The following is a 22,510-nucleotide window of genomic DNA, read 5'->3' as shown; positions in this document are numbered from 1 at the left end:
ATTCCTTGGCTGTCCATTTGGAGGGTAATTAACTGAGATCCGATATCAGAGGACGAGGTTGGTAATACAACTGGTTGGGAACTACTGTTCCGCTGAACACCGTAAACCCCAGCCTAATCGCCCGCTGTGTCTTTCAGCCGACTGCTTAACATGGACATGGACTGAAAGTATTCGTGGCATGCCCGGACGGTGGATACCCGCTGTACCGCCGCCATACATGCCTATATTGGGAGTGTCAGTATGCAAAGCAAGGACGTAACCTGTAGTGAGACCTTGAACATGTCCATGGTTTTAGAAAATAAAGGGAACACGAGCTCCGGATCGAAGAATCCGATAACGTTAGGTTTGTGACGGCTCGAGGCGACAGAAGGCGTGGTCGCGTGACGCTTCATGTTTGTGTCAAACTAGCAGCTAGTAGTCCATTACGGCAGCCTGCAAGACCTCCAAGCCGTGGTCTGTAACCGGTACGTTATCCAATCAGCATCGGTATTTTTTTCGATCGTTGGTGCTAATGCAATATCAGAGTATGTTTGCTAGTGTTTTAAAGTTGTGTCATTGGATTTTTACGCTTCCAGTTGTCGATTGTTTTTTCGAAGCTCGATGCTAACGTTAGCCTGCAGCTAGCTAACTGGATCCTAATGTACCCAGTTATGTACCCAGGTATCAGTTTTTCTCTTTTAACCAGACCTTCGCCGCCTGCTTCTTACAAGATTTGTGTCATAACGTTAAAAGTCTCATTTAATGTTGGCCGGACATCTCTGTTGCAGTTTTAGCTGCAGTTTTGTTTCTGACAAGTGAGTTAGCTGTCAGTGTTACTCGTTTGTTTACATTGTTTCGCAGCGAGTGACTGATATTTAAAAGCTAGCTTAGTTCAGTAGCCGCAGCATTAGATGTCTTGATAATATTCCTTTACTCGAAAAATGTACATTTGTTCTGACCAATGCTAATTTGAGATTTTTTTGGGATAAATAAAATTATTAATTTCATAAATAGTATATGGAATTTAATGTTTGGATTAACATGGGCGTTGTTCTCCAATTCAGTCTGTGCCAATTCCTATGGTGCCATTAAGCATTTTAAAATATGCAAATAGAAAATGGAAAGAAAACAAGAAAACACAAAAGAAAAGGATCCAGCGGATCTTAATTAAGTGGTTTAAGATGTACGTGAAAAACATTATCGAAAAACGTTATTGCTCTTATTTTTTATATTTTCTCATTTCAATATTTTAAGATGCAATTACATCTAACACCTTTTAACACCACCTTTTTGGAAAATTTGTTTCAGTGTGCTGAAGTGTCACCCCTGCCCGGGTGCCATGGTCCTCTGTTACATATGAGCTCTACTATGTGGTACATCATGCAGAGTATTCAAAGTAAGTACTCCTTGTCTGAGAGACTCATCCGCACTATTGCAGCCATCCGCTCATTCCCACATGACAATGTGGAGGATCTTATTCGTAAGGTAAGCCAACTCATTATCCTATTACACCTGAAATTAATAATGTGCCTAAAGTGCTATATGTATTATTATCATTATCATCTCCTATTTTCCTTAGGGAGCTGATGTCAACCGGATGCATGGCACACTTAAACCGCTGCACTGTGCCTGTATGGTGGCTGATGCAGACTGTGTGGAGCTACTATTAGAGAAGGGTGCAGAGGTATGCTATAGATGAGTCTTACTGATTCTGTTTCCGTGTCATACCATAAAGTTTTAGATTAATTTTATAGCTTTTTAGGAAGAGATCCTTTAAAATAAAAGTCAAACCACATAGTTAAACATTTCTGCGTTTAATTCCATACCAGAGGTTTAGTAAAAGATTATGAAAGTGCATTTACTGATCCTGATATTTATGTATGATTGAGTATAAAGTGTCTGTTTTGTAGATAGTAAGTGACAATGTGTCTTAAAACAAATTCAGATATTTCCACATATATAATATTGTCTGTGGGGATTATAAAACGCAGGATTAAGCAAAATTCAAAAAATGTTTTTTTTAAGACATCATTGTGAGCAGTTTTTGAGTTTTCATTATGGGTGTATAAAATGATCAGCAACCTACATTAATTGTTTCACCCTTCATTTAAACAACGCAACAAAGTCTTATAAAATTATTATTTCCGAATTATATTGTCCAACTTAATTTCTGATGCTACACAAAGATGAGGTAAAATGCAGTTCAGTTTGGGATCCAAGAGTTGTTAACTCTTCCAGACAAAGGCCACTCAGCAAATTTAATTTCCTCATTAGGTGAATGCTTTGGATGGCTATAACCGTACAGCACTGCACTACGCTGCAGAAAAGGATGAGAGCTGCGTAGAGCTGCTGTTGGAGTATGGGGCCCAGCCAAATGCCCTGGACGGCAACAAGGACACCCCACTTCACTGGGCCGCCTTCAAAGATAACCCAGAGTGCGTGAGGGCCCTCTTGGAGAGTGGGGCATGTCCCAATGCCCGGGACTATAATAATGACACACCTTTGAGCTGGGCAGCAATGAAGGGTAACCTGGAGAGTGTCAAAGTTCTATTAGAATATGGAGCTCAGGTCCATGTGACCAACCTGAAGGGCCAGACCCCAATCTCCCGACTGGTGGCCCTGTTGGCCAGGGGACTGGGCACTGAACAGGAGGAAGAGTGTTTGGAGCTGCTGTGTCGAGCAGCAGGGCGGTTTGAGATCCGACGGGCCGACGGCACCCTTCCCAGGGAGCTAAGTAGAGATCCCCAGCTGCTGGCAAGGCTCACTAACATGGTGGCTCAGGCTCCAACACTTCGCTCTCTAGCACGCTGTGCTGTGCGGCAGAGTCTTGGGGTACAGTTCCTGCCCACTGCTGTGAAAGAGCTTCCTTTACCAGAGACCATCAAAGAATATCTATTGTTGAGAGACTGATGATGATGAAGCCAACTGGTTATTCTCTGACCTCACTGGATAATGATAAGACAGCTCATCACACTGCATTTATTGGCAAGGAGTGTCTACTGATTCACAGGAAAAAGTCTGACAATGGCCCCTTGCTTATCAAGCTTTCTAGCAAACTAATTCAGTTACATACACTCAAACAGGTTAACAAAATTCTGTCTTTTTTTCCTTCTATTTGGTAGTTGCACATAATTCGAATGAGCAGTAATTTAGTGAAGATTGGTAAGTTTGTTCAGTTCAATGTGAGGGATCAAGCCTGCACCTTTATTAACCTGCAGTGGGGTCTCTGTCCACTTTTATTACAGCACATAAAAGAACGATCATACCAGAATTTCTTGACTTTATCATAGGAATAGATAGAAATTAAACAAGTTGCGTCCAATCATCCACCTGCTCTAATTGTACTCATGAAGAGAAACCACCGCTTTGAACAATTTAGCAAGCTTAATGTTATCATTACTATTTTGGCCCCAGAGATTGTGGACAAAAACAGATTAATTAGTTCAAAATCAATGCTTGTGGCAAAATTTAGGTTGAACATATTTTTTATAAAGGAGAGTAGCGTTCATTCAGGCTGTCTAGTAAATCTGTTAAAAGAAGCAGTTCCTCAGATAATGCAAAGGAACAGATGTATTGAAGTAGTTTGTATGAAAGTTTGAGTATCCACCTATTTGTCAGCATTACCTACCAAATGGAAAAAAAGATATAAATAATAAAAAAAAAATATTTATCACCTGGGGAGTAAAGAAAAGAACAGTGCCAGATGGGAACAATGTCTGTAGAAACAACAGAAGGTTACTGAATATTATTGGTTTCACAAAATGTGCCAGTTAGTCTTCTGAAAATGTTCACTTGTGACAAAGGTAATGTCAACGTGTCTTCTGTCATATGTGATTCACTATTTATTTGGGCTTATTTCATTGGGGAGTGCAGTTCCAATTGCCAAGTTGGTATGAAGGCTTTCTTGTTTTCTATTTTTTACAATTATGTTTCCAGTCTTAACCTGCTAAATTTTAAGTTTTCAAAGGTGCTCATTGGTCCAAAATGATAATAACTTTCTATTAAATTTAGTGTTGAAGTGTTATAACCATGAAATGGTGTGAATATTGATTTTTGTCCTTTAAGAACCCACAAAATGAGGTTGTAAAATGCAAGTGTGTTTGAGACCTGTCTAATATCTGACCATTTTTTGTGCTTGATTTTGTTTGCCTGTTCTGCAGATGTAAAAAAACAAACAAAAAAAAAAAAATCCCCATGATCATGTTTTGTGTTCATCAACGAAGGTGCTTCTTTTCTTTGTCAACATACAGCAAGTAAATGCCTTTTTATTCTGGTCCACTTTTTTCTCTTGGATTTTACTCACAAAAATGTTATTACACTTCTTTATAAATTTTAGTTACAGTCACCTTAATTCTCCTCCCATATTCATATAATTGATCACAGCCTGATGTTTTATTGACACGAACTCTTTCACAGCACATTAGAAGAAAAGCAATGGTGTTTTTAATAGTTCGATCTATAGCTCTGTTTTGGTGAACTAACATGCACATTGCCAGCTCGTAAAGCTAAAGCCAGATAGTCATTATACATTTTTATTTGAACCTGTGCTTTTATTCTGATATAATAAAACATCTTCACTAAAGCCTATTATATGCCCCTCTATATCAGTGTTATTCAACAATGTTTATAAAGAAGAAATATACATAAATGACTGCACTAATAACCTGTTGAAGAAAACCTAATTTTCTCTAGAACAAAGATGTTTAATGGGCCGCTACTTATGATGCAGCAGGAAATTTAAATTTATTTTATGTATTTTCTTTTGTTAAGAAAAACATAGAGGCATAAGTTAACACCATCGTTTGGAAAACACAAGTCAATGAAATTGCTGACTGTACCTTTAACTACTTCTCATGAATACGGAGGTCTGTATGAACATATTAAATTCTCAGATGATCCACTAGGGGTCTCTGTAGCTGTATTTCTAAATTCACAGTCAATGGTATGTGAGATTGCTGTGAATGAAATGTACAGGTCTTGTAATGGGAGAAAAATAGAAGTTTAAAGTAAAGCTGGCCTCGGATGACATAAGGTTTTTATTCAAAACTATGCATTTTCAAACAACTAAAATGATTTCACATAGCATAATCTCTATTAATGCTGCTTTTTATGTGTCTGATGGTGTTTATATTATATATTATATGCCATGCTATAATGTGTCTCTGGGGTCGGAATGAAAAGGGGAAATATTTGGAGTGATTATAAAAGCAGCTGAAAACAATAATCACAACCTTAGAGAAGATGAGCTTTTAAAAAACTGATACTTAATAACTTCCAGTATCGTTTCAGCCTGAAATGTAATAGAAACATGTGCTACATGCAGAATCAATAACTTTTGATTACATTTTAATATATCTTTTATGTCACTACAGAAGTTACTAAGTTGATTTCAGGTAAGACAAAACAGTTGAAAGTCAACTGTGTCTCGATAGCTCATGAATTCTCGCGATAACTCTTCATCGAGGGGAGTGTCAAATTCCAAAAGAGAGGAGAGGGGAGCCAGAGAGAGGGGCGCAAGGGTGAGTTTATAAACTATTTATTTACCTCTAAACTAGTCAAAGACATGTCGACGTCACTAAATTCTTACAAATACGCGCTGGGCTCGACACTTTTTAGTACTTACGACTATTAAATCTTTCCCTTTCTGTAATGGTCAAAACTGTTAGGTTAACTACAACGTTTCATTCGGATCCACTGTCTCGCTTTGCACTCAAGTGTCAGTACGCTAACCAACTAACTGCTAGCTTTTTCTGCTATTGTGATTTTGGTGATCTTTTGTACCTTTTAAAATGGCTCACTTGTGTTTATAATTAAATTAGTTTTTATCCGTGTTTGTTGTCAGCGCAGAAACTGTTAGTATCGTTGTTATTTCTCACTTTCTATGAGCCTTCGGCCTGTTTTTGACGCTAGCCTCTGCAGTTAGCCATTAGTTTTGCTTGAAAAAAAGAAAAAAAAAAGTTGATTTCGTGGTTTTAACCAATAAGGTTCATCTCGCTGCTGTTATTGACAGGGCCCATAGCTATGCGTATTTGAGATGCTGTTGATTGATGTGCTGATGGCCAATTGCCGCAAAGAATAGGCGGTCTTGTTACGGGAAAAGGCAGGGCTAAGTCTGCAGCCAGAAGGTAATGGAGGCTTAAAAAAATAAGAGAGAGAAACCTTTACAATCCAGTCACAATTGCCTGGTAGAAGGAACTAAAGTTTGCGGGACTTTGGGGTTCAATTTGACATTCGACACTTTTGCATGCTTGGATCTCTGCAAAGATATTGCCGTGATTCTTTATTTTTCGGCCGAATATACTGTAAAAATACTTTTGGTCTGCAAGAAGAACCTCAAAAGAACTCAACGTCTCAAGTAGTAGTGATATCCATAGTATTGCAATCTGAACTCTTGAACGCCCGACGATCCGTATCCCCATGCATGTCAACACCTTCATTAGGAATGTAGGTCATGTTTTTGGCAGAGGTATACTTCATTCCACCATTTAGAGAAGGGTTTTACCAGAGAAAACTACAGCATGTTCTGTACATCCAAACATCTTGACACACTCAGAAAAAAACACATTAGAAGCGTGTAATATAGAAATGCTTCTTGCAAAAGTAAATTATGCAATTGGGAAATGAAAATAAAAGTAAGCTTTTAGGTGTGTTTTTGTGTGTTTTGCTGAAGTGTCAGTTATTGAAACTTCAGGATTTATGTTATATATTTGTTAATCCTATACAGCATTAAGTATAGGCTGTAGGGCAAAGTTGTACCACTGATGTAAAAACAAAATATCTGGCAATGTGGTATTTTTCTACTGAATTTGTAGTTATAAAAGTAAAACCTAACAGCAGGATACAGTTAAAATTTCAGCACATAAATTACAACTGTGTAGTGTTTCCGATATAATTTTAGAAAACTACTGGCGAGCTTGATATGGATTTATCTCTTATGTCTTGTTATTTATGTAGACATGGATATAGGATTTCATTTGCTCCATTTACTATATCTTGTGTTCGCTTTGCTTACATAAAAACATATTGGCTGTTGCACACACCCAGTCACAACCTAGATCTTCTGTCTTAAAAGCTCAGACCTAACCTGTGATCCTGCACAGATCAGTGATCTTACCAACCGCTGACAGCATTTTTGCTTTCTATCTTTCTCTGTTTAGCAATTTGTCGACCCCCCCCCAACCCTTTATTTCTCTTTCTTTTAGAGGGGTCTCCCCTACCCTCTTGCAATTTAAGCCTCAGATTCCAGCGTCATGGTTGCAGTGCGAGCTATTAATACAGTTTGTTTAGACAGTTTCCTAGCAGGCTGCATCAAACACTGGATTGCTGTAGCTGATTATAGCTGGGACTTGTTCCCCTACACCTGCTGAGTTGGAGAAATCCAAGTTAACACTGAGACTTTGGCAGCAGCTCAATGAGAGGGAGAGGAATTAGGGTACTTTTAAGCGCTTCCATGTCACCTTGGATGAAAGGAGGTGAAAACAGGTGGACTTGATATCAAGGCCTTTGATGAATATTAGGGATGTGCATCAAGAGTGCTGTAACTAGCTGACTGATTTATTGTGTCTCACATGGTTGAGGACTGCAGACATTTTACACAGTGCAGTAAAATTTAACACTGTCAACTCTTAAATTACTCACAGAGTTTACGCTCAGTAACATGCATCTGACAAGCAAATCACAAATTAATAGCAGTATTTCTGTCAACATATAAATCAATGTAGCAGATGATTTTAGATTGGGCTGCAGTTTTTGAAGACCCTGGGCACGATACATTGGTTTTTCATACATATTGAAGACCTAACACATCTGTTTTGACTAGGTTTGCATATTGGATGAGAAGCTATGACAACAAATGGCATTTTCCATCCCTGTCATTTGCAATTTATCATGTACTTTCCACAAAATCAAACTCTACATTTCATGTTGGTGCCAGCCAGCCAAGTTAATGTCTAAATGTCTCTAGTAAGATGTAAACTCTGAAATCTGTTCCCACTCTTGACGCCAGATGTGTCCATTTCCCCACTCAGTCCACACCCTCGGCATAACGAGCTAGATGGAGTATCTCGTTTGCTGACACATCTCTGCACAAATAGACTTAAGGGATTGGAAGCACTTTGTGAGGGCCCTGGCACTGACCTGTTGCTTTAGTCCTGAGCATATGGGACAATCGAAAGACTCCAGACTGCTCTGCTTTAGAGACGTTTTGATCTGTACAAAGAAGAGCAGATTTTGCCTGGAAATACAATTCAAAGCCATTTTCTCGTTAAAATGTGGAGCTGAAAGACAGAACAGTTTGGCCCGTTACAAGCTCAGCGTCATGGGAGAGCGTTATATTCCAGCACAAGGCTTCAGTAATCATGTGTTGGCTCAGGGGCAGCTGTCCTCAGCAAAGGGAGAAATGGAGGGAGGAAGGAGGAAAATATACTGACTTCAACACTGGGAAAACTTTCAGACATTTATGCCTGGCCAAAGTAATGAATAATCTGTCCCACTCAATAATGTTAGGCAACTTTATAAACCGATAAAATAGAAACAATAGAAGTTATTGTGGTTAGTGGTATTACAATAACTTTTTTAAAGATTCATATTGTTTTCTAGTTTGTTGAATCACTGTATATTGGAGCTTTAAAACAGCTTTTAAAGCTAATAAAGAACAAGTTAGACCAGCGATCTACAGAAGCTGCCATGTTAAATTAACACAAGGTGAAATATTAAGAGGCAAGTCAGAAAAGACATCTTGGATGTACATTTTATTCTTAGTATATTTGGATATAATCTCTGTTTACAACAGCACACATTCATGAGCCAAACCTTATTGATAAGAATGTATACAGGTGTTTCTTTGATCATTATTATTATTTTTTTAATACACAACAAGGTGTTTGATGCGTGTTGGTGGTCACTGTGCTGTCAATGGGATTAAATTGCGTAATAGCTGCCAGACGTCACTTTGGGCCAGCTGAGAGTGCTAAAACATTCATGTCAGTCTGTCCCTTCCATCTCAACAATTTCCCGATTTAATTTTAATGAGTTATTTTTCTAAACTTTCAGTTTGTCTTTACAAGGAGTTTTATCCAGCTGTGCAGAAGCGGTGCAGGGTCAGGTGGCTTGGTTGAGATGGGATTAGGGTTGAATTGCTGATGGATGCAGCGAGCCATGCTCAGTTTAGTTTATGCCATTTCAGCTGGTCATAACAGGAGGAGAAACCAAACAGGAGCCTGTGCATGTGTAACTCTTTACAACAGCACTGGAGCTCTGTAGAAAGCTTTAGACATGTTTCCTGTGGGTTCAAATGTCCAACAGGGCTACATTTCATGTCTCAGTTTTAACAGAATTAAGAAATATAGTTTAATCTGTCTCAAATTAATGAATAAATCAATTAAACTGATCATTTTCAGGGGACATCTAATGTATTTTTCATCATGGCTGAGATTTTTTGACCATTATATAAACGCAGCAGGGATTTTAGGTTTTGTTATTCTTTTTTAAATTTAGATTATTTTGTTTAATTTTTGTGATTATATTCTGCAACTAGCCAGCAAATGTAGATATCCCATGTATACACCATTAATATTTACATATGTTTAAATACAGTGGATCGTTTATATCTGCTTTGATTAAAATGTATAAACAGTAAAATTATCTTGTCTTAGGCTTAGGTTAGTATGTTTCTGATTAATTTTTTAAACGTCATCCATCCATCCATCCATCCATCCATCCATCCATCCATCCGTCATAAAAAAAAAAAAAAAAAAAGAATTGCTCACAGAAAGCTTCCTCAGAGAGTACAGTTGATTTTTGTGGCCGTTTAGATTCTTTAAGTGTTAAAAAATGTAAATTCTTGGTTCATCTAATATGCTATCAAATCAAACTAATTTTATTTATAAAGTGCTTGTCCTTTCAAAGGCAACGCAAAGAGCTTTACATGGTAAAAACAATTTATGCATATTAAAGTAAAACAAGCCTTCAGCCACCAAAGAAAACAACATAGTGTCATCAGCTGATAGAAGATCTGAGGGATTATCCCTGTTGTTTGAAGGTGTAGGCTAACTTTAGTATTGTTGCATTTCTGACTATACAGAAGACCATTTCCATGATTTGATTAAACGTGTATTCTTTATATTGTTTTTATGACATTCTTGGTTCTGCACAACCAATGACTCAAAAAAATTTAATCTGTTTTAAAAATTATAGACGGATGTGTGGACGCTTCAGACTGTGTGTGTATGTTAATGTTTGGTAAATTATGATAACACTAAACAAGTAATATAGAGTTGATGAGCAAAACGCTTTAACCTGCAGCAGAACTTTTCACTTCCCATTTTTCATTATTTGACTGTTATAATTGAGTCAAATAAGAATTTAACACCTCCGCCTTTTTATTCTTGTTTACTCAGACACCCCATCACTGCCACTACTATAAACGTTTTAAAGAAAATATCAGCGCTCATATTGAAACTATGAAAACATTGCTATCGTCATGTACTGAGTAAAGATATATCTTTTCTAAATATTAGATTTTGCCTGCATGTTTGGTGTGTGACTTCAATCACTTTATTATCTTAAAAAAAAAACAAACAAAAATAAAACAAGTTCCAAACCTAACCTTTGACACGAGTGAGGTGGTTAGATCAGTCTGAGCAGGCACTCTGAAGTTTAAGATGTCTCTGCTGTGGACTCACATGGGAGTCCTCAGAGATGTACTAGGCAGAGGACTGAAACAGGCTGTGGGCAAACTGAGGCATCTGAATCAGAGCAGGAGATTCCAGATGAAGGCCACAAGAAGGATAAAGGTTGAAAGGGGCTGGAGAGGTGAAGAGAGGGAGTGGTAAGAAGAGGAGGGATTGAAATTGAAGGCAAATGAGAAAGAGGGAACAGGACATGGTGAGGGAGATGCGTTTGTGTACACGGTAGCTGTCGTTCTCTCCTGTAAGCAGCTCCTCATTGGCCAACCAGAAGCCCCTCTGTGTGAAGGAAGTATCACCAGGGAAACTTCTTCTTGCTGCCTCTGTGCATGTTTTCCTCTGTGCCAGGGTTATTTTTAAATAGCACTCGGCTTCCTGCTCAGACTAAAGACTACAAGCCACAGCATCCCTGTTTTGTTGTTTTCAGGATTTGCCAGTTCACAGATCTAGAAAAGCCACAGCAATGTTCTCCTCTTCTCCTCTACCACAGTTACATTGCAAGCTCTTTGTAAAAATGGGGGATGACAGACCTTTTGTGTGCAACGCTCCTGGCTGTGGACAGGTAAGTACTCTCCCATCTTGTGTGTGGATGTGTGTGTAGTATGGGATTTTTCTTGACTCAGTGTACGCTCCAGAGTTAGACAGTTATTTGTATGTTAAAATATTTTACCTCTTTTAGAAATTAATCCAAAAGTACAACATGTTCTTCAAAGTACGCTTGATTTTAGAGGAGTGTGTTGGGTTTTTCTTCTTAAAAAAACTTCTCTTATCTAACACAAGCAAATTAACTGAATTATGCAACATCTATCATGAGCACCACACTAGTAACGTTCTACCTTGCATGCTGTTGTGAGACAATTCTGTCTCCTTTTGCAATGACTCACTGGAAGCTCCAGTGAGTAATCAGAGCACAGTTATTGTTTCAACCTGTCACTGCTGACTCGAAGCGCCTGCAGACACAGGTTTGAGCCATGGCAGTGACTCAGCTGATTGCCAGTAGTGCACTTACATGCTACTAACACGGTGCATTGTTGGGGCTTGGCTTTACATTGTAGAAAAGAAGAAGAAGAATAAATTAGAAGAAGTAAATTCTGGGGCTGATTATTATTCAACACAGGAAATACAATATCTGAGGTTGTGCTTATTTAGCTGTCTTATGCAGTGTTCAGTTGATGTCTTTAGGGTCTGTTCTGTATTGTCTCACCAGGGGTCTGCAGGAAGAAAGTGTTCATGAGTTTACAAAACATTTGGCAACTATAAGACTTGATTGTCTGTTCCAAAGTCATCTTATGTGTTTCCGGTATGAACAGTATGTCATGTAAAGCAATCAAGCATGCATGTTCAATAAATAAATGATCAGTTTGGTTATTTTTTTTCTCCCTTAAACATCATGGTCACCAGGAGACTCCATGTTTTGTTTGGCAAGTAAATACTCTGCATATTTAATTTAAAATACCATTATTAATTTAGTAAACAGTTAAAGCAACAGCACAGGAGCTTTTTGAGGCGAAGTGACGCTGATGACGGAGCAGGTCTGCAGATGTGGCCCTGCCAGCAGTGTTGTTTGAGTGTCAAACTAAACAGATCTGGAGTTGTAGCCTGGTGCTAAATTTCCCGTTTTATCAAAACCAAAAATTAACCTTACCTTTATTTAAACAAATTTGGCTACAAAAACTTTACTGTTTTTTTAAATATATATTTTCTTGACATCTAACATAAATTTCCTGTAGCTCTATTTGGGTAAAAGATCATTTTCTGTAGCTGATTAATTAAAACATTATTATTTAGCTGACCAAGAGATGCCTGCATTAAATATAAAGCCAGTTATATTTATATATCTTTACTTTTTTTTATTTTGTATTCTCTCTGTTGAATAGTTAAGCACAACTAAAAAAATTGACCATTTAATATTGTTTTTGTGTCTAGACATGTCATGCATTCACGTTTTAAAGGATGTCATAATACCACTGTGATGATATATAGGTGTGTTAGATACAGAACATCCTTAATGTTACAAGGTCTAAATGTCCAAATGCTTTTTTACTGCTGCCCTTTACAGGCAGCAGTTGTCCACCAGGAAAGTCTGAATCATGCCCATAATAGAACATGGATGATTGACTTCTGGCTTTGCTCAGGGTTTTCCTTTTACCAAGTTAACATCAACGACAACAACAGCTCGCCCTGTTAATATGATGCCCAGTATTTATTGCATGAGGAAAGGTAATCCTAGCTGCCATTATTTCACACTGGGAGATTAGTCTGAGATAGTTTCCTCCACAAGATCTAGTCGCCTCGTTCAGAGGAAAGAGACAGATGAGACACACAGTTGTATTGGTGATGCTTTCTGGTCGGGCTAAAAATAAGGCTCCTGACACTTGACTGTGTTTCCACTTCACTCTCAACGACTGAACTCGCAACTGCAACGCAGCACCCTAAAATAGGCGGCAGTGAATGGTGAATAGGCCGATGCCAGAGCCAAGATTATTCCTCCTACATCTCAGTGAATCATATTGCCACTTCTCAAAAGAAGACGTTCCATGTCTGAGAGGAAGGCAGTTAGTGCTTTGGTATTTTTGTCTGATGTGTTCGGGTGCTAGACCTCCTGTAGCTTCTAATGTGGATACCTGATCGGAAGTAACACAATATGGACAAATGCAGAGCCACAGTTTGTAGTATCCTTTTGTTTTACACACCAACTAGTTTGACAACAGTGAGTTAAACTTGCATCTGTAAGCTTTCTTTTAATGTGTCATTTTATTTTTAAATGTATTTTATGCCCATTACGCTGCTCATTCTTTATTGTCTTTTGTGTGTCCTTCTATTTTTTTTTAACCATTTTTTAAAGTGATTTTAGCCTTCATACACACTAGCTCTTTATCTAGTAAATAGAAAATTTTAGTTGGTGTTAGGTTATTTGAACTTTTATCCTCTGGCTATAATAGGCCTATACAAGGCAGGAATTGTACACCACAGATAAAGTTTTCTTTGTGGGTTGTCACATAATTTTACTCCACAGACTGCATGTTCTGTATTACATCTGTCTGTGATTTTTGAAATATGATATTTGGGTTAAAGCAATAAAGCTCATCTCCTCAGGTCACCAGGACACAGTTACAGTGACTTCTTGGCTGACTTATCTTTCTTCTTTTCTTCTTGTTCAATTGTTCCAGAGGTTTACTAATGAGGACCACTTGGCGGTACACAAACACAAGCATGAGATGACTCTGAAATTTGGACCAGCCAGGACTGACTCTGTTATTATTGCAGGTATTGTTGTCTCACTGCACCATGTTAACGAATATTGTCTCCTATAATTCAGAAAAAGACTGTTTAGCATACCTTAATGTTAGCGTGTTCCAACGCTGTATATCACATGGCTTTCTATACTCAAGTGTGAGCTAAATGTGATAGTGTTGCTTAGAATAGTCATCACTTTCATTGTCCTTGCTTTTCCCAGACCAGACACCTACTCCCACACGCTTCCTGAAGAACTGCGAGGAAGTTGGTCTCTTTAATGAGCTGGACAGCTCTTTCGAACAAGATGATGAAGACAAGAGGGCCAAGAACTCTGTAAGTTGGACATGGGGATGTTGACTTTGTGCATGTGTTATAACATGTAATGCTATGTTCAGACACCAGAGGAATTTTCACCAAAGACTCCCATGAAGGGAAAAATGTCTTTTTACTTCCCTTTTTTTCTTACCTCAAGTGCTGATTAAGTCAAAAACTGCAGCTTGAAATTCCTGCCTTGCACACTTTATTTGTGCATCATTAGAATTTCAACTGTTGCCGGAGTTTGACGAGATCGATTTTTTTAGATGCCTCAGTTTTTTATTGCACTTGAAATAATGTTTCATAAAGTGAAACTGTGGGTCTTTGGTTTGTGAGAAAAATACCAACTTCCTTTTTCATACACTGCCATTAATCATGTGAACTTATGTCTCTGTCACTTCTCAGCTCCCTTCTGCCAACACTGTGGCTTTGGATATGAGTCTTCAGACGCCATCAGATGTGAAGGTGAAAAAGGAGGCACCTGTAGAGGTTGATTCCTCGCCACCAGGCAGCCCTGAATCTATATCTGGGAATTCAGACAGCTACCAAGAGCCTGTAGTTAAAGGAAAGGTACTACAAAAATGGAGGGAAGAGGGACTGCATGACTGTTCAAAGTGTCCTTATTAATGCAGAAAAGCTCTGGTTTGTCATTGTTGCTACAGCCTCACAAAGAAGCTGGTTGTGAATACTAGTTTTGTCATTTTTCTAACAATGACAGACATGAAAAAAATAACCATCTACACCTCTACACTGCTTTACATTGCTGCATTTGTCATCCTCTAGGACACACCACCTAGGAATTCAGCTCCTACCCCAACTATTGTGCGTCCAGGTTCCCTTCCTCTACATTTGGGCTTTGATGCTCTCCATCCCACCATGCCGTCACCCACTTCTGTTATCACACAGGCACCACCTTCAAATCGCACTTTGGGGTGAGTTATATTCAGCATCCTACTCATGAGCTTTGCTAATCTCAGTCCATCTCATCCCATAAAATTAAGTATACACATTATTAAAGCCCTTTTAAAATAGGGGCTATGGGCTACATTAGGCCTATGTTATCTATATAAATTCTAATATGATAATATCCCACACATTGCTTTGAGACCAAGCAGTTCTGGAAACTCAGATGGTAACGGGAAACTGTTGAAGTCTCACTAGAACTACAGTACATACCCTCAAGGGCTTTTTTCTGTTGGCATTTGTGCTGCTGATACAAACGTAGATGTGACAAAATAGCTGGGTGTCATTTTGATGGACAGGATTGTAAAAATAACACTGTTATTCATCATTATCAATAATTTTATTGACATTATTTTTATTGCAATATGGCTTCAAAAAGGATTTAGCTATTTTTATGATATTTCAGCACTGAGGTCTGGACTTTGGGATCCATTGCTCACATTAGCTGTACTGCAAATATCCTGTAACGTTTGAACATTTCTCTTTCCTCTGCTGTTGAACCTCCAGCTCCTATTGAATCTACTCATCCCTCTCGACCTCTTTGCTGCCACTTGCTTGCTCTGTAATGTGAATTGCTGGTGGCTGATAAACTTCAGTACTTGCTTGTCCTTTATCCTTCACTGCAATTGGTCCCTCTTTTTTCACCTCTTATATTAACACAAGCCAAAAACTCAGCATGCTAAGGAAGCTGTGTACACTCAGGTGTCGTGGTAAGAATATGCAATTAAAGATAAGCCAAAACAAAAGCTTATTAACTGGAAAAAGGCTTACTACAGGTGGTGTTTGTGCGGTTTGTTGCTGTGAACACTAGTGTTGCTAAATAACTTCTGTCTCAGACATCCATCGATTTTGCATACCTGCTTTTTTCAGCTTCCATCCATCCATCCATTACATACATAAAAACATACCTGCGCATCCCAATGCAGGTTCATTGAGGGGCTATCCTAGCAGCTACTGAGCAAAAGGCAGCGAACACCTTTTACAGATAATTGAGACAAACAACCATCATTTATGTAAGTATCACTAAATCGGTTCTCTATTGTCTGCCTGTCTAGTTCACCGACCAGCCATTACCCGATGATGATGCTTCCCTCTGGTCAGGCAGTGCCCGTGCTACCTGGTCCCGTACAGATGCCCTCTGTCATTAATGTAAGGCAGAGTTGGTTCTCATCTTTTTTGTGAAGAAGTTGGTTAACTTTGATCAATATTTATTTTTACATCATTTATGGTCTCCAGCTGGCTCGACCCATCTGTATGGTGCCCAACATTCCTGGGATCCCCGGTCCTCCTCTGGGAGGCAGCAGCAGCGGCTCTAACTCCCCCTCTGGCTACAGCATCCACTCAGAAGCCAAGATGGTCAGCACTACATTAGCTCTCTATTTTTATCTTTTTCTGTTCTTCTTGTCTCCAGCTATACCCTCCAGACTTTGTCTGTTCTGGTTTGTTCATCATATGACTTTTTACTGCTGTAGCTTGTTTATTTAACCATTAAACTTTGACAACACAGTTTGTAATAGATTTATGAGACTCCCAAACACCCAGCGGTGTATGAAGATATTTTTCTACCGTTTCTGATAACACTGACTGTAGTTATAATTTCTAGCATTAATTCATACGAAGTATGAACTTTACCTCCTTTAACACAGACTTCCTGCTGCTTTAGTCTTAGGTGGAAAATCATCAATGTTAGTTAGAGGTTAGCTTGTTTTCACAGGTTTGACAGGTTGTGATCCTCTTAATGCTAAACGGTGGTGATGAATATGTAAATAAGCTGTTAATCACCTTTATACTTTTAGGGCCACAGTCAGTTGATATCAAATTATCATTGCAAGTTGGATAAAAACACCATCACAAAGCAGCATCATAAACGTTGTGGTACATCATCTGAAAACTGTTCCAAGGACGAGTAAAGCCTCCAGAACTGAAGCCAGTACAAACAGGTTGAGCTAAATCAAGATGTCACATGAGTGTGTTGCTGAAAGCAAACTATTTTAATTTTGCTCCTCTCAGAATTCAGGCTTTTGCCCCTATAAATAATTTTTCCTCAAACATTAGTCTGTTCCACAGCTTACTTTAGGCTATATGTGAAATTAGCTTAAATCCACTTACTTTCACTCCAAGTTATTCATGTGGAAATTGTCATTAAGTTCAGGAGTTAACAGAAAGCTTTTACAGTGATGTCATTTTGCCGCTGCTGTTAATTCTGACCGACTACTTTCAGGTTTTTATGCAGGAAATAAGCACTTGCTTTTATACCTTTTTCATACAATCACTTTGTTTTGTGAACACTATATCATGTACTTGTTATTAATATTGTTCATTTGGTTGGTCTCCTTTAGCGTCTGAAGGCTGCACTCTCCCAGCAGAGCCCATCAGGACACAGTATGGGAGCCATGGCCATGGGCAGTAGCCCCATGGTACCACAAAAAGCCGAGCAGAGCCAGCTTCTTGTCCAGCAGCCAGACGCACCATCACCTGCACAACCTCAGGTACTTTGTTAAATGTTATTACTCAAATTCCAACCATGCCAATGTAATTTTTTAACAACCAAATTAAAGTGAGCAAAACCTTCTTGAGTTTATGGCAGGTAACCTATTTGAGTTACAGAAAATTTGGGTGTTACTTCTTGTGCTTAGCTGACTATTATGTGTAGTGGCTTTAAATAATGAAACTGTGACTCAGACTTCCCTTTTCTTTCTCGCCTCTCTTCCGCTCCCCTTGCCTGTGTGTTTCCTCTTCCCCTCTTCTCCCTCCAGGTATCTCCAGCACAGCCTACAGGTGGGCGTCGACGGCGGACGGCAGATGATGACCCAGATGAGCGAAGGCAGCGTTTTCTGGAGAGGAACAGGGCAGCGGCATCTCGCTGCAGACAGAAACGCAAGCTATGGGTCTGTTCTCTGGAGAAGAAGGCTGAAGAACTCAGCACTTTGAACGTCTCACTGTCGGTGAGTAGGCTTGGAGTGGGTGGACGAAGATGAAATGTGATGTTAGTTTAAAGCTTACAAGCTTCCAGCCAGTTTGGAAAGTTTAAAAGATATTCTATTATTTAGAAAGTATACTGGGTAATGTTTCCTTAAGCCTTCATTTTTAAACCCATTCTGATTTATTTAACATTTTCATTATGTTATCTTGTGGTTTTTGAATATTTTTATGCAGTACACCTACACACCCTCTTCCAGCTCTCATGCATTGAAAACAACAGTTTAAACATCAGAAAAAAACTATTGAAAGAAGAGAGCTTGGAAATCTTTTGAATTAGTTTGTCAGCATTTGTGTTTAGTCTCGTTTTGTTGCTGTTGTGATTTGTTTTCAGTATAACGGTTACATAAATTGTTGATCGGCCTGATTTTCTGTCTCTTCAGAATGAGGTGTCACTTTTAAGGAATGAAGTGGCTCATTTGAAGCAGTTGTTGTTGGCCCACAAGGACTGCCCTGTAACCACCCTACAAAAGAAGACTGCCTACTTAGGTGAACCCCTACACAGACACAGAATGCCCTAAAGGAAACGTCTTTTGGAATCTGTGTCATAGAGACACACTAATTGATCAGCTGATGACAGGAATTTTTTCAGGAAAGTTTTCAGCTTGATTGTCCATGAGCTGGTACCAGCTGGTGAGCTTCAATATATCTGACGTTGTGGCAGCTTAATTTATATGAGCCATCAAAGATGTAGAGTGTATAGATCTGTTTAGCTAAAGTGAGATAAAGAGTATCAAAATATACAGGTACTGATAATAATTGTGATATCAAAAGGATAAAATATCAACACGTTAATAATACACATTATGTAATTTGATCTCTGCTGATTACATCAAAACATTATTAAATTAATTAATAGATTAATTAATCTGATAGCAATATATTTATTTCAAACGTATGTTGATATTGTGACTTTATCGTCATCATGAATGTTTGTAGCCACCATAATAAGGTAAGTAGCTTACCTTACAATTTAGTGGGATTTGACATGAACTACACCTGTAAAACATGTTTAATTTCACATTACCAATCTGTATTATGCTATACAGTGTTTACTATAAAAAAAAAAATCTTCAACCACATCGAGATATTAGCCTGAACTGTCTACATGACTACATACTACTTAAATTTGGTGACTTATCAGAAGAGCAATATTTCTGTTTTATTTTTGTTTCTGGATTGTTGGTTGTTTAGCTCTGGTTATTTCATTTATTTTCTTTAGCTGCTATTGGTTGTATTAGTGCTGTTGTTAGTGCTTTAGCTTTCTGGCACTCTGTTCTCTTCGTTGTAAAATTGGTAGTTGTGAGCTGAAGTCGGTCCCTCCGGACTCAAGCTAACTTCAGACCAGTCAACATTTGACCACCACATGAGGGCTATGTTTTTGGAGGACTGCATGTCTGTCTGTGTTGAGAACAAGTCCTTCTACGCGGGCTGAGCAACGCAGATGGGTATCTCCATTTGTGTTGATGAATGATGATGAAAATGTTAGGAAGAAAATACATGTTACTTTTAAACTTATAGACTGCAAAGAAAATCTTGTCGCTATCGAGGGGAGTTCAAGGTTACAAATTATATTTGTTTGTCAATTACATGTGTTGCCTTTATTTTTTTCTCTCTGTAGCTGCAGAGGAGAACATGAAAGACACCTCAGAGCCTACAGGTTCCCCAGCCCCAGTGATTCAGCACAGTTCTTTGGCGCCCAGCCCTTCGGCAGGTCAAAACGGCCTTAACTCAAGGGCAGCAGCTGAGGCCATGGCCATGTCTGTGCTGGCAGGAATGGGCCAGCAGCAGAGGGCTGAGAGTGGACCCTCTCACATTATCATGGCTGCACAGTCTCAATCTGCTGCCAGATGATGAGCAGTGTCACCACGACCCAGACATCACCCAGGGGTAGAAAAGACGATCTTCAACTTTAAAAGTCATCAATTCACATCTCCACCATCAACGCTTCTCTTTTTATCCTTCCTGCGGAGTCATCATGCTGTGGCCTGGCGCTCAGCAGCAGCCTTCTGGTAATGGACTGAGACTTTTGAGAGAGCTTCCTGTTGACTTTTGCCATAGACTACAGGGGCTGGACTCCAATATCCCTCCCCTTTGCCTTCCTGCTCATCTCTCCTCACCTGTCAAAATGACTCCTCTTCAGACTGTAAAGGACTGCGCCGGTAAATCTGCCATGAGGAACTTCCTATGTGAACTGATACCACACTTGTACACTGTTTCAAACACACAGGCATCACATAAACATTTTTATCATATCAGATACCAAAAAACACACACGGCTTGTCACAGTCCTCAGCAGGGAAAAGTGCCTCGCGCTTCTCGACATGTTAGCCACACTCATGCCATTACAGCATACGTCCCTGCACATCTTCATATAGTTCTCTGACTTTACTCAGACCTTTTGCTAATGGTTCCACCTCAAGGTAATGTCAACATGGACCCAAAAACTTTACCTCATATACACCCCTCTATGATAAAATGTATTAACTGTGTGTGATTTTATATTTATATATACCAGAACATTGCAGTACGGCTACTCCTGATCTGATGCATTATAAGTTGGATTGTTAGCATGTTACTTTTTCTAATTGAGTGTTCTGTTCTGATAAAGTATCTGCAGCTATGTTGTTTATCTAATTGGCACATCCTTACAAATCCACAGAACAAAAAAAAAAAATAAATAACTTTGATTATGGCTTCAATTCTGTTCGTTGGCAAATGTGGTCATCTAGCCTGAAGGGAATTGAGTTTCTCCCATTCTTCACATATTTTTTAAGTGTGAAAATAAGCTGATCAGCTGGTTGGTAGGTTGGCAGCCTTTTCACTGTTATAACTGTTTTTATCTGTGTTGTCCCTGGACTTCATTTAACTGTTCTTGTCACACTTCTCAGGACGTCCTTCCTGCTTCTTGGAAGTCCGATGAACCCTGTTTGTGTCTGTTGTACCAAACTAAACTAAGCCATAATTACAACAAAACAAATCTCTGAATCTCCAAAGACCACTTGGTACTTGTTTTGAGACAGGAAGCAAATAACCTGAGTGTTATTTTGTGATGCAGACGTTAAAGTAACACAGCCCACAGTATATCACTGCTTGTTAGTTGCACTTAGATTCACACACAATGCCTGATGATTTTTGCCTTAAGACCACATGGGTGCCTCCAATATCCCCACATCGATGTACGGAGATTTGCTGATTTGAAAAACTACTCAGCCTTTATAGAGCTTTTTATATATGCTTTGTTCAGATGAAATACAGCCAACAAGGAACAAAAGGTCTGGTAATTAGCTAAAGATTTCTCAAAGCCTTCAAGTCTGTTCAATTGACAGAATACTATTTTTAATATTACAGTTCATGTCTGTCATCTGGTGGAGAAACGCAGCAAAGACATTATTTGCAACAGAAGCTGTAAGGTCTTGTGACTTTCTAAAAAGCTCCAGTTCTTTAGAAATCTCACCAATATTTTAGCAAAATATATTTTGCATAAACTTTGAAGCAAGTTGTCTGATTTTCTTGCTTTTCTCATACATTTCTGTCTTCCTGTTCTCAGATTTTATTATAAAGACATGTCTGTATGCACTAATGAAATTTATTTGCTTTATTGAATTGCTTTGTATTTCTGTTCATCTGTTTAAGTTTTTGCAGCTCTTCTGTCCTCTTGGCCATTTTTCCCCCAAGATGTCAAAACCTTAAACTTTGACTGAATCTCTCATCCTACAGTCCCAATGGTGACCGTGGCATTTTATTGTACTCGCTGGCACTATATCTAGCTAGTAGTCCCATATAGACGATTGTTCATATGAAATGAAAATTCAAACTATATTTAGCAATCATGCTTTTGTGTATTTTGTGTCATGAGCACCTCTCTTTTTGTGTGTGTGTGTGTGTGCTGTTTTCAGCACTACATGACCTCTCATTCTTTCGGTTGTACTGATGAATATTGAGACTAATTTCTTTAACAAAATAAGTCATTTTGTTGGTTTGTTTCCTCTAAAGAAAATCTCCACTCTTTTTAAAACATTTGTTACCACCCATGTTACACCTTTTAAGGTGAATCTGGTCATGTCCTTGTCTAACTTATTATTTTAATTGGTCAATTTACATAATGTCTTGGGCCTTTTTTTATTAGGATTTTTATGAAAGAAGCAGTAAAGTGAAAAATTGCAACAATGTGAAAGTTGCACATATCGTTTTTCACACTCCCTTTGTCAGACTGTTGGTTTCAGAATATATCTTGTACATATCTGTACTATATGAATATATCTACTTTTCCATGCATGTCCAAGTGGAATACCGTGAACACTTACAGTGCTGCAGTTTTAATTAAAGAACCTACAGTTTATTGAACATTA

The 22,510-nt window shown here is 38.6% G+C and overlaps 2 protein-coding genes and 1 long non-coding RNA gene across 6 annotated transcripts in view; 2 read left to right on the top strand and 1 right to left on the bottom strand.

Moving 5' to 3' along the window:
• Window positions 1-9,197, bottom strand: part of LOC121652080 — a 19,840-nt gene extending 10,643 nt beyond the window's left edge. The window contains exons 1-2 of the long non-coding RNA XR_006012556.1: window positions 9,187-9,197; window positions 7,094-7,099 (exon numbers count right to left, since the gene is read on the bottom strand). This is a non-coding gene — a long non-coding RNA (uncharacterized LOC121652080). The remainder of the gene's footprint in view (window positions 1-7,093; window positions 7,100-9,186) is intronic.
• Window positions 158-4,255, top strand: asb8 (ankyrin repeat and SOCS box containing 8). Of its 4 annotated transcripts, none has more exons than XM_042004621.1 (4): window positions 158-464; window positions 1,288-1,464; window positions 1,559-1,663; window positions 2,254-4,255. In XM_042004621.1, exons 2-4 carry the CDS (start codon window positions 1,336-1,338, stop codon window positions 2,887-2,889), a joined length of 870 nt encoding a protein of 289 aa, XP_041860555.1. In that variant the 5' UTR covers window positions 158-464; window positions 1,288-1,335; the 3' UTR covers window positions 2,890-4,255. The 4 variants fall into 4 exon arrangements, with proteins under 4 accessions (XP_041860555.1, XP_041860556.1, XP_041860557.1 ...); XM_042004622.1 differs by lacking the exon at window positions 158-464 and adding an exon at window positions 514-660; XM_042004623.1 differs by lacking the exon at window positions 158-464 and adding an exon at window positions 700-794.
• On the top strand, window positions 5,397-22,510 carry atf7a (activating transcription factor 7a). Its single transcript, XM_042004620.1, has 12 exons — window positions 5,397-5,498; window positions 11,155-11,226; window positions 13,835-13,931; window positions 14,122-14,234; window positions 14,622-14,786; window positions 15,000-15,148; window positions 16,235-16,328; window positions 16,416-16,535; window positions 17,519-17,668; window positions 17,936-18,124; window positions 18,542-18,647; window positions 19,780-22,510. The coding sequence occupies exons 1-12, from the start codon at window positions 5,415-5,417 to the stop codon at window positions 20,010-20,012; spliced, it is 1,572 nt and encodes a 523-aa protein (XP_041860554.1). The 5' UTR covers window positions 5,397-5,414; the 3' UTR covers window positions 20,013-22,510.

Source organism: Melanotaenia boesemani, chromosome 13 (assembly GCF_017639745.1).
Source record: "Melanotaenia boesemani isolate fMelBoe1 chromosome 13, fMelBoe1.pri, whole genome shotgun sequence".
In the NCBI taxonomy this organism is placed as follows: Eukaryota; Metazoa; Chordata; class Actinopteri; order Atheriniformes; family Melanotaeniidae; genus Melanotaenia; species Melanotaenia boesemani.
This window is presented reverse-complemented; position numbering and strand designations above follow the sequence as displayed.

Bases quoted from the DNA above. Each gene is read 5' to 3' on its own strand.
- atf7a (XM_042004620.1), top strand. From the start codon at position 5,415: ATGAATTCTCGCGATAACTCTTCATCGAGGGGAGTGTCAAATTCCAAA. The intron at 14,235-14,621 runs GTAAGTTGGACA...GTCACTTCTCAG, and splicing joins ACAAGAGGGCCAAGAACTCT to CTCCCTTCTGCCAACACTGT. The intron at 18,648-19,779 runs GTGAACCCCTAC...TTCTCTCTGTAG, and splicing joins AAAGAAGACTGCCTACTTAG to CTGCAGAGGAGAACATGAAA.
- asb8 (XM_042004621.1), top strand. From the start codon at position 1,336: ATGAGCTCTACTATGTGGTACATCATGCAGAGTATTCAAAGTAAGTAC. The intron at 1,465-1,558 runs GTAAGCCAACTC...TATTTTCCTTAG, and splicing joins TGGAGGATCTTATTCGTAAG to GGAGCTGATGTCAACCGGAT. The intron at 1,664-2,253 runs GTATGCTATAGA...TTTCCTCATTAG, and splicing joins TATTAGAGAAGGGTGCAGAG to GTGAATGCTTTGGATGGCTA.